The sequence below is a fragment of the Denticeps clupeoides genome, chromosome 3 (assembly GCF_900700375.1).
Source record: "Denticeps clupeoides chromosome 3, fDenClu1.1, whole genome shotgun sequence".
In the NCBI taxonomy this organism is placed as follows: Eukaryota; Metazoa; Chordata; class Actinopteri; order Clupeiformes; family Denticipitidae; genus Denticeps; species Denticeps clupeoides.
In genome coordinates, this window is record NC_041709.1 from 35611733 (window position 1) to 35629324 (window position 17592).

General features: G+C 46.3%; 2 protein-coding genes across 9 annotated transcripts in view; one reads left to right on the top strand and one right to left on the bottom strand.

Annotated features, from left to right (window-relative positions):
* The window catches only part of LOC114785606 (NACHT, LRR and PYD domains-containing protein 12-like), a 438381-nt gene that overhangs the window by 171927 nt on the left and 248862 nt on the right, over positions 1–17592 (bottom strand). The gene's annotated exons all lie outside the window — the stretch shown is intronic.
* On the top strand, positions 5803–17484 carry pgap6 (post-glycosylphosphatidylinositol attachment to proteins 6). Its single transcript, XM_028972177.1, has 13 exons — positions 5803–5935; positions 7554–7731; positions 8604–8808; positions 8887–9017; positions 9097–9365; positions 12732–13024; positions 13104–13197; positions 13458–13575; positions 13661–13800; positions 13874–14052; positions 14131–14277; positions 16673–16789; positions 16882–17484. The coding sequence occupies exons 1-13, from the start codon at positions 5872–5874 to the stop codon at positions 17173–17175; spliced, it is 2229 nt and encodes a 742-aa protein (XP_028828010.1). The 5' UTR covers positions 5803–5871; the 3' UTR covers positions 17176–17484.

Below are 17592 nucleotides of genomic sequence, written 5' to 3' on the forward strand. Positions count from 1 at the left end.
GTGGGGACCTGGGGGTGTATGGGGACCGCCTGGCGCGTTTTAGCGTGCCGGTGCCGCCGGTCTCCCTGCGGTGTGCCGTCTCCCCGCACGCCGGCGTATTTATACCCCCTGCGAGGACCGGCGGCCCGGGTCTCCTGTCCCCCCCGCCCCGCCCGGTCAATATTTGCGCGCGGGCCCGGCAATTGTCTTCTGCTCAAACAGAGCGCGCCTTTATTTTGGCGCCCGGCAACGGCCGAGCGGCGTGCGGGCCGGAGGGGGCCGGACCGGCGGTAATGGGGTCTCTGCCGGGGAACTCTGGAGTGTTATTCCACTAAAACACACACACACACACACACACACACACACACTCTTTATCTCCGTCTCTCCCCTCTGCACACACACCGTCTCTTATCTGCAGACGAGGCACTCAAAGGCGGAGCTGAAAGGGCGTGAAATCGCGTCTCACGCGCTTTTGACTTTTGGAGGAGACTCTTTATAAAACGCTGTTAACCTAATCAAAGGGATAAACCGTGCGTCCTCATTCGGTCCCCCGACTGGACATGTCTCCCTGGTCCCCTGCTGATGGGGCTGAGGGTCGGTAATGAGGGCCGCGGCATCTGGCCTGACATATGCCAGGGGGGCTCGTGTGGACGGGTCCTCATAAACCGCTGATTGCCCGGCCGGCTGTTATCTCGGGACTACTGGTGGTCCGCCGGGAATATTATTCCGTAATAAAGTTAAAATGATCAGTTCTCCGACTCGCTGAGAAGAGGGAAGGTTCCGGTTCTGTTCCATTTGGATTCAACCAACTTACTAATAAAATCAAGCTGAACTCATTTAATACGGTTTGAAATATGCGAGGAATTAGTACAGCCGAAACCAGACGAATGGAACCATGTGGACCCAATGAACATTAATCAAATAAGTACATTTAATTATCCTTTATCTCAGCATTGTGTATTCGTGTTGCTTTCGTGAATATTTCATATCCTCATAAATGAAAAATTGATATTGATGTTACAGCGAATGCCCCTTTCAAATAATGTACGTGCAGCAGCAACAGGTGCTTTAAGTTTTTCATCTTTTTCAGCTTTTTAAGGAGCAAGACAGGACGCTCCATGTTTTTAATAAAATGTCTGTGCTGTAAATGACCGGTGCAAGAGGACGTATTATGTGTTCAGATTGTGGAAGAGTTTGAAATGGCGAGCAGGTCAGGGCTCTAACGCGGCGTTTAAAAGATGCTTTAATAAACGCACAATAACCGCCACGATAGTAAAATTGCTCGGCTGTTAGGTTGATGGCTGCTGACGCAGTTACATGGTCCAGGTGGGCTGGTGGTAGCAGGTCAACCAGAAGCCCACTTACTACCATCGTGTCCCTGAGCAAGACACTTAACCCCGAGTGTCCCCAGGGGGGGACTGTCCCTGTAACTACTTTTTGGCATTCATTGCATTTATATTAATTACATTTATTGTCTCCACATCCTCCGTGTCTTCTAAACGACACAATTCGCAATCGTTCAGTACAAGTGTGGAGGACAGTGTGGAGGATCTGCAGGTCCCACCTTCTGGTTTTCCACTACGTCACACAACGTCATTACAGATATTAACCAAGTCCTGGCAGAGGTGGGCATTTCAGGTCCAGAGAAACCCTTTCTGGACCTGAAAGGCCCACCTCTGAGTCCTGGTTTATAGTAGTTGTGTCTGTGGACATCATGGTCTGGAGAAACTGAATTGGAATTGAATGTCCATCACACTTCTGTGAAATCCAACTGTCCACTTAGTAAGCAGCTTGGATTAATAATTAATAATCCATTTCACATGCTGCTGTCCAAATGGAAGAGACAACAGGCGGGAGGTTCACACTGAGCACATGTGACAGAGCCTGGAGACGCCGTGGAGAACGTTCTGCTGCCTGCAACATCCTCCAGCTTGACCGGTTTAGCAGTGGGTCAGCAATGGTGTGGGGGGGGGGGGGGGGGTGTTTTAAAGACCATGTGCTCACCAGAAGCAGCCTGACTGCCATCAGGTACCGAGATGAGATCCTCAGACCCCTGGCTGGTGAGGTTGGTCTTGGGTTCCTCCTAATGCAAGACAATTCTAGACCTCATGTGGCTGGAGATGAAGGCATTGCCGCTATGGACCTGAATCCAACTGGGACATCATGTCTCGCTCCATCCACCAACACCACGTTGCACCACAGACCGTCCAGGAGGGACGGTCAACTGTGTAAAGAACAAAGTATTTAATAAGGAGACTATTCGAATCTGAGTTGTTCATTTTAATCTGAATTCCAATGGAATTGATTCAATTGAATGAATTGGAATCAAGTCGATTTTGAATTCCACTGACAGGAACTGTGTTTAGCGAATAAGCATAAAAAAAGGACAAAAATGATGTCTTTATTCCATTTTATGTGACTGGAAACGGCCTGCACTCGGGTAATGTCACATGTCATTCTGTCACGAAGGTGAGAAGGTGTACATGATGCCAGAGTGCACGTGGGCAGGGTCAGGGCTCCACTTTTCTCTACTTCTCTCAACTTCTGCAGATCTGTGGGGACACGTCGTAGGACGTTTAAAAATGGGCTCAGTCTGGCGCCACGGGACATCCACATTTTATCCAGACTTACTTCTCGTGTGGGGACCCGAGTTTTGGATGGACAAGGAAATCGGTGGCATCGTACATCACCGTACAGGTCCAGCTGCGGTGGAAAGGACATCCCGTATTTACAGATGTCCTGGACAATACAGGACAACCGGCCACCCTGATGACGGTAAATGACGTGAATCGCATTGTTCAGACCGCATCGAAGACGCCTTCGTCAAAGGAGGACAAAGGTTTTCAGCTGTACGCGTCCATTTACATACACGACTATGAAGGTAAATCTCCGTCTCTGACACCTACTAGCCGTTTACAGGCCGAAGTTTCTTCACCAGCTACCGTTAACGTACGGATCAGCAGGTTACCGTCGTGTACGGTCCTAAACTGTTCGTCTCGCTTTCAAACGAGGTGTCAGAAGAGGCGGCTCCGCAGGTCCTGCTCACGTTTGTCGTTACTGTAAATTAAATACGGTTGGACTGTCATTAAACAACATATTTTTATATATTCATTTTTGATATATAAATATAGAACTGACTTATTGCCTCTATTGCCCACGCTTCCCAGCCGAGGCCCACGTTCAGCTGCCCGGACACTGAGCACAGACGCCACGAACCGAGGACCACGCCCCATTCATCTCACGCTTTCACTGTGTGCAGGGTATTAAACCTGGCCTGGTCCGGTCATCTACAGACTTGACATGGAGCCTATAGAGCCGACAGCTAATAGAGGAGCACCGCAGGGTCACGGAGGCGTGGCTTTCTGGTTTACATTTACATTCAGGGTTAAGTGTCCTGCTCAGGGACACGATGGTAGTAGGTGGGGCTTGAACCTGGGTCTTCTGGTTCATAAGCGAGTGTGTTACCCCACTAGGCTACTAGCACCCTATGGGATCGTGTGCCACCTGAGGGGCAGGATGCACAAATGCAACACGTTATGTGGACTGGGAGGCAGATCCAGGGCCAAATGTTCTTTGTTATTTACACAAGACGTCGGCTTTTTAATTTAGTTCGTTTTTCTACCTCAACGCCTTTCATGGACATTTGTGAGTTCACGACTATGTAAATGTACCTCAAATTACTGTGTCTGCTAGAATGAATGTAAAAAAGGTCAAATGTTGCTGCATCGAGTTTGTTCATGCAAAACGACTGTAACAGATGACCTGGATTCAAGCATTTAGGTGCTTTGTTGATGTAATTCATGTAAAAAATGGATGATTTTTAGCGTTGTTTTTTTTTTTTTATAGGCAACACTTTAAGACCTCAACTGTATGCAAACAGATTTCATGCAAATACGGACTAAAGCAGTGAAAATTGCTGCCGTCGTTGGATTAAAACGTCTGCCAAGTAAAGTAAAGAGTAAAAGTAAAGTCAAATCGGAGTTAATGAAATTCTCTAAAGATAAATGTCTGCCTATTTAAGCCAGAAATGATTGCATTTTAAAAAGGCGAGATAAAAAACATTGTACTTTCATAATCTGTTGGCAATCCAAAGTCCTCTCTGCAGGGATTCCGCAGATCCTTAAAAAGTAAAAAGCAAAGTTCTTAAATAGCATTAAAAGTGACAAGTACTCCTTCAATCCAGAGTTCAAGGTCTTTAAAATACCGCAGACCCCCTCATTCAGTTTCTGGTACCTCCAAACAATTTGGCAGATTTCTAATATGAGTGTTATTGTATTTTTGTGTTTGAGATTGGAATTAGCGGCATAAATTCTGCACTCACCGGTTCTTCTACGAACATTTTGTTCTGATTACACGGAATCCGGAATATGTTGTTCTTTCAGGAGTGTAATCTGTCAGTAATCCACCAGTCATGGTGCCCGTCCTGGTTCGCCTGTGAACCAGAAGTCCCAGGTTCAAATCCCACTAGTCCCTGTCCCTGTCCCTGACTAAACTCAGTCTCACCTCGGCCTGTTAGCCGTCCTGCCGTGTTTCTGGATTCGTTTTCTGATCATTTTAATCTGGTTGAACTTCCATTCTATTTGACCTTTTCTCTCCCGTATGATTCGCTGCTTGTAAATTTGCTTTGGTGATTGTTTTTCGCGTGTTGTAAATAAACGTATTAAATGTTTTTTTGATAAAATGTTAATTTGATTACAAATTTCAGGTGATGGTGACAGTTTATGTAAAACTCTTTATTGAGCCGAATAAATGCAGTATTTCTTATTGCAGCGGGCTTTTTACTTTTCACAGGGGTCGAGAGCAGAAGGAGCAGCATTTTGCAAGAGAAGAAATTAATAAAATGCTCAGAATACATTTTTGTTCACTCGGATGATTTACTGTGCACAGACATTAAGTTACGTTAAGTTCACTCAAAAAAAAAAAAGTAAAAGTAAAAGTGAGGCACAAATATTAAATTTGATGAAAGTGGCATAAAAAAGGGTCTTAAAAAGTCTGAAATTTGGCATCTTTAACCCTGTTGCAACCCTGAGAGCAACATCAACAACTACAGGATCAGAACCATGGGTCCATGGGGGTATCTGCACTGTCCGGAGCCTTATCCTGAGTCACCAAGGTGCCACTGAGGTCCCCTTTCTGCTCCCCGGTCGCTTGTTATGGTGCATCACACGGTGACACGTGTCCTCTGCATTTAACCATCACCCTGAGTGAGCAGTGGGCAGCCATGACAGGCGCCCGGGGAGCAGTGTGTGGGGACAGTGCTTTGCTCAGTGGCACCTCAGTGGCACCTTGTCGGATCGGGATTCGAGCCGGCAACCTTCTGATTACGGGGCCACCACTGCCCCCTTGGAATTCTCACCAAGGGTAATGGTTAGGACACATTTCACCTTGACACCATATGCTGTGCTGCAAAATTCATGCAATCCCCTCCAATCAGATCCAAATATACTTAAGTCAAAGTCCCCTGACTCACCACCACATTGCCACAAGGTGGCGCCAACCGACCTTACTACGCGAAACCCAGACGTCGTGTTGCCAGGTGAATTATTCAGTTCCTGCTGATATGTTAAGGGTTAAAAAGTCATATTCCCGACATGAAGTGCGTCATCATAAAATAGAGCTGCGTTTTCCCCAATATTCTGATGTAATAAGAATGTAACAAACTCACCTGGAGTGACACCGTGTAACAAATAACGTGTGTGCGAACTTTTGTTTTGTGTTGATTTAAAAATATGAAGGTGAGTGTTTAATTTCACGAATTGCGTGGTTTGCGTGGCGAGATCTGGCAACCCCTTGCCTTGCTTCGCCCCGCCCCCTGCGCGTCGAGGAACCCGGAAGTTTGGTGAACTCCGCAGAGACCCGGAGATATGCTGCCGAGGAGGATTTAAAACACTAATGGACGCCCGGAGCCTGCGCCTGCTCGTCCTGTCGCTGGCCGCCTCGGCGTGTTGCGGAGACGGTGAGTGAAGAAGCTGCTGATACACGTCGTTCTGGAAAAGGGCGTCTGATGAAATAAATGTCAGAACTGAGAGAGGAGGTGAAGTGAGGTGGGGACGGGTGGACGTGAGGTGAACACAGAGAGACAAAATCGCGAAATTTCGGGGACTCACAACGTACGAAAAGACAAATAACACAACACAAAACATAACAACACAAAAACATGACAAAGGACATTGTACGCTGACCCATAAAATAATGTAGATCTAGACAAACTAGTCAAACCAGGCAGACAAGTAGCAGCAATGACAGTATATCAGTGTGGATGTATTTAGTATAAAGTGTATATGGTATATGATATACTATGATAATAATGGTAATAGTAGTGATATTACAGTATATCAGTGTGGATGTATTTAGTATAAAGTGTATATGGTATATGATATACTATGATAATAATGGTAATAGTAGTGATATTACAGTATATCGGTGTGTGGATGAATGTAGTAAAGAGTGTGTGTGGTATATGATATACTATGATAAAAATGGTAATAGTAGTGATATGACAGTATATCAGTGTGTGGATGTATTTAGTATAAAGTGTATATGGTATATGATATACTATGATAATAATGGTAATAGTAGTGATATTACAGTATATCAGTGTGTGGATGTATTTAGTATAAAGTGTATATGGTATATGATATACTATGATAATAATGGTAATAGTAGTGATATTACAGTATATCAGTGTGTGGATGTATTTAGTATAAAGTGTATATGGTATATGATATACTATGATAATAATGGTAATAGTAGTGATATGACAGTATATCAGTGTGGATGTATTTAGTATAAAGTGTATATGGTATATGATATACTATGATAATAATGGTAATAGTAGTGATATTACAGTATATCAGTGTGGATGTATTTAGTATAAAGTGTATATGGTATATGATATACTATGATAATAATGGTAATAGTAGTGATATTACAGTATATCAGTGTGGATGTATTTAGTATAAAGTGTATATGGTATATGATATACTATGATAATAATGGTAATAGTAGTGATATTACAGTATATCAGTGTGGATGTATTTAGTATAAAGTGTATATGGTATATGATATACTATGATAATAATGGTAATAGTAGTGATATTACAGTATATCAGTGTGGATGTATTTAGTATAAAGTGTATATGGTATATGATATACTATGATAATAATGGTAATAGTAGTGATATTACAGTATATCAGTGTGTGGATGTATTTAGTATAAAGTGTATATGGTATATGATATACTATGATAATAATGGTAATAGTAGTGATATTACAGTATATCAGTGTGGATGTATTTAGTATAAAGTGTATATGGTATATGATATACTATGATAATAATGGTAATAGTAGTGATATGACAGTATATCAGTGTGTGGATGTATTTAGTATAAAGTGTATATGGTATATGATATACTATGATAATAATGGTAATAGTAGTGATATTACAGTATATCAGTGTGTGGATGTATTTAGTATAAAGCCGTGTTGGACGCAGATCTGAAGTCTATGAGCAGCATCCTGACATGAGTTATTGTGGACTGATCGGCCAGCAGCTGTTTATTTACCTTCTGCAGATGTGACGTACGTGACGAGTTTCTACGCCAAGACGGCGCAGAGACTGTCCAAGTACAGCTCCTACGCCAGCGTGCGCCTGCACCACTTCCAGGTGCCCGAGGACGCGGTGGCGGCAGCCTGGCTGCTGACGGTGACCCGCAGCTCCGGGTTCAACTGCGGGACCCGCAACGTCACCGTGTGAGTGACCGTCATGCCCCTGCGGATTTCCTCCTGTCCCCTGCCGACGTCCCCCTGTCCCCCATTACGTCATCCTGTCCTGTTCCCTCCCCACTTCCTCCTGTCCCCTCCCCACATCCCCCTGTCCCCTCCCCACTTCCTCCTGTCCCCTCCCCACGTCCCCCTGTCCACTCCCCACGTCCTCTTGTCCCCTGCCAACGTCCCCCTGTCCCCTAAACACATCATCCTGTCCTGTTCCCTCCCACGTCCCCCTGTCCCCTCTCCACGTCCTCCTGTCCCCTGCTGACATCCCCCTGTCCACTAAACCCGTCATTCTGTCCTGTTCCCTCCCCACGTCCTCCTGTCCCCTGCCGACATCCTCCTGTCCCCTGCTGACGTCCCCCTGTCCACTAAACACGTCATCCTGTCCTGTTCCCTCGCACGTCCCTCGGTCCCCTCTCCACGTCCCCCTGTCCCCTAATCACGTCTTCCTGTCCTGTTCCCTCTCCACTTCCTCCTGTCCCCTGCCGACATTTTCCTGTCCTCTGCCGACGTCCCCCTGTCCCCCATTACGTCATCCTGTCCTGTTCCTTCCCCATGTCCCCTTGTTCCCTCCCCACATCCCCGTGTCACCTGTTCACGTCCCCCTGTCCCCTCCCAATGTCCGTTGATTAAAATGCTACATGAAAGAGGTTGACCCAGCGTGAGTCCCGCCTCCCTCATCGTGATGTCACTGTTGGAATGTAGCTGGACGGGTTCTGTGGGTTTTAGTCCAGGTTGTGGCACCTGCTACTTGAGTAAATGAGACGCTGGTTCTAACTGGTTCTGTTGTTGTCTGCTGCTGCATGTCCTCTGGTGGACATGGAATGATGCGACTGCTCCTCGACTTGCAGACACTTCCGTGCTGGTGCTCCTCCCGTCATCAACCCGCTCTGCACGACCTTCCCGAACGACACGGCGGTGGAGCTGGCGTGGAACCTCACGCTGAGCGTCAGCACCTGGCAGAACGTGACCTTCTTCAACGTCACCAACCCCGCTCCAGGAGACTGGTTTGTGGCTGCGCATCTCCCAGAGGATGATGGGAAAATTGAGCAGAAGGTAACCAGCTGAGCAGCATCTGAGATTTTGTACGTCGTCTCATCGGTTTAACCGTGTGTGTGGGTGTGTTTGGTTCAGGGGTTGCCCTCCTGCTCGTACATGTTCCAGCCCCAGATGCTGGTCAGGAGAGTCGTGGACACGCCCACCCTGCTGCCCAATGGCCTGCTCACACAGACCCTGTCGCCGTCAGCCAATCGTAGCTTGCTGAGGTGTGTTCTTTTCTGTCTATTTTGCTCTGTTCTTTATGTATATAATAATTTTGACCCTTTTGGATCCTTTTGTTTTCAGGGTCTTTGTTCCTGAATTTTCATCACAGTTGACTGTCTTCATCCCGAACTGCTCTGTTGGGGGTGTGGCCCAGAACAACTGTGGCTTGGCCCTCCGTATTGGCTCCTCCTCCTTGAGGCAGGGCTCTGTCATGAGCTATAACTGCACAGGGGAGGGGCCATGTATCGCATCTGTCTCCGACCCGCCTTGGCAAACCTGGGTTCTGGTTTCCGTGGAGACCAGCCTTCAAAACGTCACTGTGACCTTCAACGTCTCCGCTAAGTGCATAGGTCAGACGATGGCATCTATATATATATATATAATAAATTCATTACAGTTTGTAATAAACTGTACGTAATAGGATGTGGATTATGGTTCAGTACCTGATCAGTTTGTAATAAACTGTAGATTGTGGTTCAGTATTTGATCAGTACGTAATAAACTGTAGATTACATTTCAGTACGTTATAAACTGTAGATTACGGTTCAGTACATAATCAACCCTAGATTATGGTTCAGTATGTGATCAGTACGTAATAAACTCTAGATTACGGTTCAGTATTTGATCCGTACATTATAAACTGTAGATTACGGTTCAGTACGTTATAAACTGTAGATTACGGTTCAGTACGTAATAAACTGTAGATTACGGTTCAGTATTTGATCAGTACATTATAAACTGTAGATTATGGTTCAGTACATAATCAACTCTAGATTACGGTTCAGTATTTGATTAGTACGTTATAAACTGTAGATTATGGTTCAGTACGTAATAAACTGTAGATTACGGTTCAGTATTTGATCAATACGTTATAAACTGTAGATTACGGTTCAGTACGTAATAAACTGTAAATTACGGTTCAGTACGTTATAAATTGTAGATTATGGTTCAGTATTTGATCAGTACGTTATAAACTGTAGATTACATTTCAGTACGTTATAAACTGTAGATTACGGTTCAGTACATAATCAACCCTAGATTATGGTTCAGTATGTGATCAGTACGTAATAAACTCTAGATTACGGTTCAGTATTTGATCCGTACATTATAAACTGTAGATTACGGTTCAGTACGTTATAAACTGTAGATTACGGTTCAGTACGTAATAAACTGTAGATTACGGTTCAGTATTTGATCAGTACATTATAAACTGTAGATTATGGTTCAGTACATAATCAACTCTAGATTACGGTTCAGTATTTGATTAGTACGTTATAAACTGTAGATTATGGTTCAGTACGTAATAAACTGTAGATTACGGTTCAGTATTTGATCAATACGTTATAAACTGTAGATTACGGTTCAGTACGTAATAAACTGTAAATTACGGTTCAGTACGTTATAAATTGTAGATTATGGTTCAGTATTTGATCAGTACGTTATAAACTGTAGATTACGGTTCAGTACGTAATAAACTGTAGATTACGGTTCAGTACGTTATAAATTGTAGATTACGGTTCAAAATTTGATCAGTACGTTATAAACTATAGATTACGGTTCAGTATTTGATCAGTACATTATAAACTGTAGATTACGGTTCGGTACGTAATAAACTGTATATTACGGTTCAGTACATTATAAACTGTAGATTACGGTTCAGTGCGTTATAAACTGTAGATTACGGTTCAGTACGTAATAAACTGTAGATTACGGTTCAGTGCGTAATAAACTGTAGATTACGGTTCAGTGCGTAATAAACTGTAGATTGCGGTTCAGTACATTATAAACTGTAGATTACGGTTCAGTACATTATAAACTGTAGATTACGGTTCAGTATTTGATCAGTACATTATAAACTGTAGATTACGGTTCAGTGCGTTATAAACTGTAGATTACGGTTCAGTACGTTATAAACTGTAGATTACGGTTCAGTACGTAATAAACTCTAGATTACGGTTCAGTACATTATAAACTGTAGATTACGGTTCAGTACGTAATAAACTGTAGATTACGGTTCAGTATGTAATAAACTGTAGATTACGGTTCAGTACATTATAAACTGTAGATTACGGTTCAGTATGTAATAAACTGTAGATTACGGTTCAGTACATTATAAACTGTAGATTACGGTTCAGTACTTCAGTGCGTTATAAACTGTAGATTATGGTTCAGTACGTAATAAACTGTAGATTACGGTTCAGTACATTATAAACTGTAGATTACGGTTCAGTACTTCAGTGCGTTATAAACTGTAGATTATGGTTCAGTACGTAATAAACTGTAGATTACGGTTCAGTACATTATAAACTGTAGATTACGGTTCAGTACGTTATAAACTGTAGATTACGGTTCAGTACGTAATAAACTGTAGATTACGTTTCAGTACGTTATAAACTGTAGATTACGGTTCAGTATTTGATCAGTACGTTATAAACTGTAGATTACGGTTCAGTACATTATAAACTGTAGATTACGGTTCAGTACTTCAGTGCATTATAAACTGTAGATTACGGTTCAGTACGTAATAAACTGTAGATTACCGTTCAGTATATTATAAACTGTAGATTATGGTTCAGTAATTTATAAACTGTAGATTACGGTTCAGTACTTCAGTGCGTTATAAACTGTAGATTACGGTTCAGTACGTAATAAATTGTAGATTACGGTTCAGTACATTATAAACTGTAGATTACGGTTCATTACATTACAAACTGTAGATTACGGTTCAGTACTTCAGTGCGTTATAAACTGTAGATTACTGTTCAGTACGTAATAAACTGTAGATTACGGTTCAGTACGTTATAAACTGTAGATTACGGTTCAGTATTTGATCAGTACGTTATAAACTGTAGATTACGGTTCAGTACCTTATAAACTGTAGACTACGGCTCAGTACGTAATAAACTGTAGATTACGGTTCAGTACGTTATAAACTGTAGATTACGGTTCAGTATTTGATCAGTACGTTATAAACTGTAGATTACGGTTCAGTATGTTATAAACTGTAGATTACGGCTCAGTACGTAATAAACTGTAGATTACGGTTCAGTACATTATAAACTGTAGATTATGGTTCAGTACTTCAGTGCGTTATAAACTGTAGATTACGGTTCAGTACTTCAGTGCGTTATAAACTGTAGATTACGGTTCAGTACGTAATAAACTGTAGATTACGGTTCAGTGTGTTATAAACTGTAGATTACGGTTCAGTGCGTTATAAACTGTAGATTACGGTTCAGTACGTAATAAACTGTAGATTACGGTTCAGTGTGTTATAAACTGTAGATTACGGTTCAGTGCGTTATAAACTGTAGATTACGGTTCAGTATTTGATCAGTACATTATAAACTGTAGATTACGGTTCAGTGTGTTATAAACTGTAGATTACGGTTCAGTGCGTTATAAACTGTAGATTACGGTTCAGTACGTAATAAACTGTAGATTACGGTTCAGTGTGTTATAAACTGTAGATTACGGTTCAGTGCGTTATAAACTGTAGATTACGGTTCAGTATTTGATCAGTACATTATAAACTGTACATTACGGTTCAGTGCGTTATAAACTGTAGATTATGGTTCAGTACTTCAGTGCGTTATAAACTGTAGATTACGGTTCAGTACGTAATAAACTGTAGATTACGGTTCAGTACGTAATAAACTCTAGATTACGGTTCAGTACGTGATATATTGATCTCTCTCTGTCTGTCTCTGTTATAGTGGACTGTAAGCCACTGAGTTCTCCAGGGGACTTCAGCCTCAACTCCTCCGTCACCCTTTTCATGGGCAACACCACCGCCACCGCCGCCGGAAACTTTAGCAACAGCTCCGATTCTGGGTGTGTCCAGAGCCCTGTGATTTATCGAGAGGACAAGGATGTCCTGTCACTGCGATTCATTTTCACCAACGGCAACCTCACCGTCAGCTCTTACGCGCCGACACTGTTGACCTTTGACCTGAACTCTGCTAGTACTAGCGGGGGAGTGCTGAACGTCCAAGTTGCTTTAAACACTGTGAGTGTCTTCATCTAATGGAATAGATTTGATTTAAATGAACGTGCTTTTAATCTGGCTCCTCGGCTGTTGTTCTCAGACCTCGAGTACTGGTGAGTTTGGCGGCGTGCGGGCGTGTCTCTCTCCATCTTCTCCGGTGATGCAGCCTAACATTAGCCAGCAGTGCGCCACAGGTCAGTGCTCACAGAACAGCGCTGAGGAACCTAAAGGTTAACTTCAGTTGTGTGTGAGAGCTGTCAATCATGCCTGCAGGCCCCTCCCCCTTTTCAAACGTTGTTTATAAACGCTGTAAAAAGGTCTGTGTGGGCACCGCTGGTAAGTTCCTATTTCTGTAAAGCACCGTGAACGTAGTCACAACGTAGTCACAACTCATCTCTCGGCGTACGTGAGACGTCCCCAGAAACTGAACGTCTTGTCCTCTGCCTTGACGCAGCCTTCGCTCAGGGCTACTCTGTCGGCGTGAACGGCAGCGCCGCTCAGAACCGCCTCCGAATTCCGTTCCCGCAAGCGGCGGCGTGGTACCTCACGCTGCAGACCACGTGCGGCAGCAGGTAACGGCGGCGTCCCCGCCGGGACACGCGTTCTGCCTGCTTCTGCTCTGCTGACCCTGTGTCTGCTGTCGTTTACGGCGCCCAGCGCCGGCTGCAGGAACGTCTCCGCCGTGGTGAGCGTCTCGGTGAGCGTCGGCGCCTGCGTGGACGACTGCGGCGCGTACGGGGACTGCCGGCTGCTGAGGACGTACAGCTACCTGTACGGGGTGTGTTCGTGTAAAGCAGGTAGGACTCAAGCGCGCGGCGTCCCGTCTCCACCCCGTCTCCGCGGTGACGCCCCTGTCACTGTCCTTTACAGGCTGGGCCGGGTGGGGCTGCACTGACGGATCGGACGCCCTGTCACTCCCCCGCCAGCTCATGGCGGTCCTGTTCCTCACGCTGAGCAACCTGCTCTTCGTCCCGCCCACCGTCCTCGCCCTCTACCGCGGGTACCTTCCCGAGGCCGCGGTCTACCTCTACAACATGTTCTTCTCCACGGTAACGCCTCTCTCCGCTATGGAACCACGATCCGCCCGCACATTCACTGCACTAACGTGTGTGTGTGTGTGTGTGTAGTTCTACCATGCCTGTGACCAGCCCGGAGTGACGGTTCTGTGTATAATGGACTACGACACGCTGCAGTTCTGCGACTTCCTGGCCTCGTGTGCGTCGGTGTGGGTGACGGTCATCTGCATGGCCAGACTGCAGGAGCCGTTTAAATACGTAAGAACGGGCAGGAGGGGCTTCATACCACACGTCCCATCACATTTACCGCATTTACCACACGCCCTTATCCAGAGCGACTTACAGTCAGTATTTACAGGGTCAGTCCCCCACAGGAGTGTGTTACCCGCTAGGCCCCTACCACCCCACACTAGGCCCCTACCACCCCACACTAGGCCCCTACCACCCCACACTAGGCCCCTACCACCCCACACTAGGCCCCTACCACCCCACACTAGGCCACTACCACCCTACACTAGGCCACTACCACCCTACACTAGGCCACTACCACCCTACACTAGGCCTCTACTACCCTACACTAGGCTACTACCACCCTACACTAGGCCCCTACCACCCTACACTAAGCTACTACCACCCTACACTAGGCCCCTGCCACCCTACACTAGGCTGCTACCACCCCACACTAGGCCCCTACCACCCTACACTAGGCCACTACCACCCTACACTAGCCCCCTACCACCCTACACTAAGCTACTACCACCCTACACTAAGCTACTACCACCCTACACTAGGCCACTACCACCCTACACTAGGCTACTACCACCCTACACTAGGCCTCTACTACCCTACACTAGGCTACTACCACCCTACACTAGGCCCCTACCACCCTACACTAAGCCCCTACCACCCTACACTAAGCTACTACCACCCTACACTAGGCCCCTACCACCCTACACTAGGCCTCTACTACCCTACACTAGGCTACTACCACCCTACACTAGACTACTACCACCCCACACTAGGCTACTACCACCCTACACTAGGCCCCTACCACCCTACACTAGGCCCCTACCACCCTACACTAGGCCACTACCACCCTACACTAGGCTACTACCACCCTACACTAGGCCCCTACCACCCTACACTAGGCTACTACCACCCTACACTAAGTTACTACCACCCTACACTAGGCCCCTACCACCCTACACTAGGCCACTACCACCCTACACCAGGCCCCTACCACCCTACACTAGGCTACTACCACCCTACACTAGGCCACTACCACCCTACACCAGGCCCCTACCACCCTACACTAGGCTACTACCACCCTACACTAGGCCACTACCACCCCACACTAGGCCCCTACCACCCTACACTAGGCCACTACCACCCTACACTAGCCCCCTACCACCCTACACTAAGCTACTACCACCCTACACTAAGCTACTACCACCCTACACTAGGCCACTACCACCCTACACTAGGCTACTACCACCCTACACTAGGCCTCTACTACCCTACACTAGGCTACTACCACCCTACACTAGGCCCCTACCACCCTACACTAAGCCCCTACCACCCTACACTAAGCTACTACCACCCTACACTAGGCCCCCTACCACCCTACACTAGGCCTCTACTACCCTACACTAGGCTACTACCACCCTACACTAGACTACTACCACCCCACACTAGGCTACTACCACCCTACACTAGGCCCCTACCACCCTACACTAGGCCCCTACCACCCTACACTAGGCCACTACCACCCTACACTAGGCTACTACCACCCTACACTAGGCCCCTACCACCCTACACTAGGCTACTACCACCCTACACTAAGTTACTACCACCCTACACTAGGCCCCTACCACCCTACACTAGGCCACTACCACCCTACACCAGGCCCCTACCACCCTACACTAGGCTACTACCACCCTACACTAGGCCACTACCACCCTACACTAGGCTACTAGCGCTGTTCTACAATTGTTCTATTTTGGAACAAACCAAACTGAGACCTCCGAGACTCTCAAGGTCGTTTTTGGGGTGTTCGGTTGTAAATGTTCTGTTTCTGGTGTGTAGTTAAACTAGACATGTTGTTCCACGTGGAAGCCACCCAGATGAATGGCGGTGTGGGCAGAACAAAGGTTGAGCCCCCATCTGAGCTGAACCTCACCTGAAGGAAGTCCACTTTGATCCAAACTTTTCCAGTTGGTCCACTTTTTGGAACAAGTTGCAGAGTTTGGGACTTATTTTGAAACGAACATGTTTTTGTCATTGTGAAACACTGCAGCACAGCACACGTTGACATGGTGACATGTCCTCTGTATTTAACCATCACCCTGAGTGAGCAGTGGGCACCATGACAGGTGCCCGGGGAGCAGTGTGTGGGGACGGTGGCACCTCAGTGGCACCTTGGTGGATCGGGATTCGAACTGGCAACCTTCTGATTACGGGGCCACTTCCTTAACCGCTACATACAGCCATCTGTACGGGGACCTTCGATTCCTTACCCGCTAGGCCACCACAAAATCCTTACCTCTCATTTGTCACCACAAAATGATTTTAATTTTTTTAATTTAGTAATTTTGTAAAAGTAACCAGTTGTAGAGTTTCATTGAGGTTCTTGTTTCCATTTTTGCACCCCCAGATATTTTTCATGACTGGCACTCTTTTGATTGCCATGGCAATGCAACTGGACCGTCACGGCCTCTGGAGTTTCCTGGGTCCGCTTCTGTTTGCCCTGATCACGATGGCGGCGTCCTGGGTGAGCTCACTTTTACTCCTCTAATATAATATAATATAATGATATATATCATTTATTTTTCTGCGTGTGTGTGTGTGTGTGTGTGTGTGCAGGCGTATCGCGGGGTGAAGAGGCGCCAGTGTTACCCCCCGCTGTGGCGCCGCTGGGCCTTCTTCCTGCTGCCCGGCGTGCTGCTGGCCGCCATCGGCGTGGGCGTGTACGCGTTCGCCGAGACCGACGCCAACTACCTGTACACGCACTCGCTGTGGCACGTCGTCATGGCGACGTGCATCCTCTTCCTGCTGCCCCCCCGCGCCAGGCACGCGGCGCCGTGGGGCTGGACGCGGCACCTCTGCGGCTACGAGGCCTGCGGGAACCGGAAGGAGGAGCTGTACAGCGTCGGCTGAAGCGTCTACGAGGTCCCATCCAAACGGGTCCTCCATGGGGACCTGTCCAAGCCGTCCCGCCTGTACTTTCATCTGAATGTACGATCAGACACGGGTTTATTCCGGGGTGTCTCGGTCCCGTCCAGACTGGATTGTAACCTCGCGTGTAGAATATTCCACTACGTCCTGCTCCTGTTGTCTTTCTGTCCTTCACTGTCCCCGCAGGACGCGGTTGCACTTTATTTCTGTTCTTGTTTTAATCTTTTTGGGGTGAACTGGGATTTTTTATTTTTGAGTAACGGCGCACAAAATAAATGTGAGTGGAGAGACGTCCTGCTCGTCGTTCACTTCACCGGAGGAGGCCGCTCACGTGCTCCCGACCAGCGCGGCCTCAAACAGGTCCTCTCTGGGTATCGTTTTCTTTATTGAAGCTTTTCA

What these genes read in the sequence shown, in the direction of transcription:
- pgap6 (XM_028972177.1), top strand. Translation starts at nt 5,872, where the DNA reads ATGGACGCCCGGAGCCTGCGCCTGCTCGTCCTGTCGCTGGCCGCCTCG. An exon ending in GGTGTGTTCGTGTAAAGCAG is followed by an intron (nt 13,801 to 13,873) that starts GTAGGACTCAAG and finishes TGTCCTTTACAG; the next exon opens with GCTGGGCCGGGTGGGGCTGC. An exon ending in TGCAGGAGCCGTTTAAATAC is followed by an intron (nt 14,278 to 16,672) that starts GTAAGAACGGGC and finishes TTGCACCCCCAG; the next exon opens with ATATTTTTCATGACTGGCAC.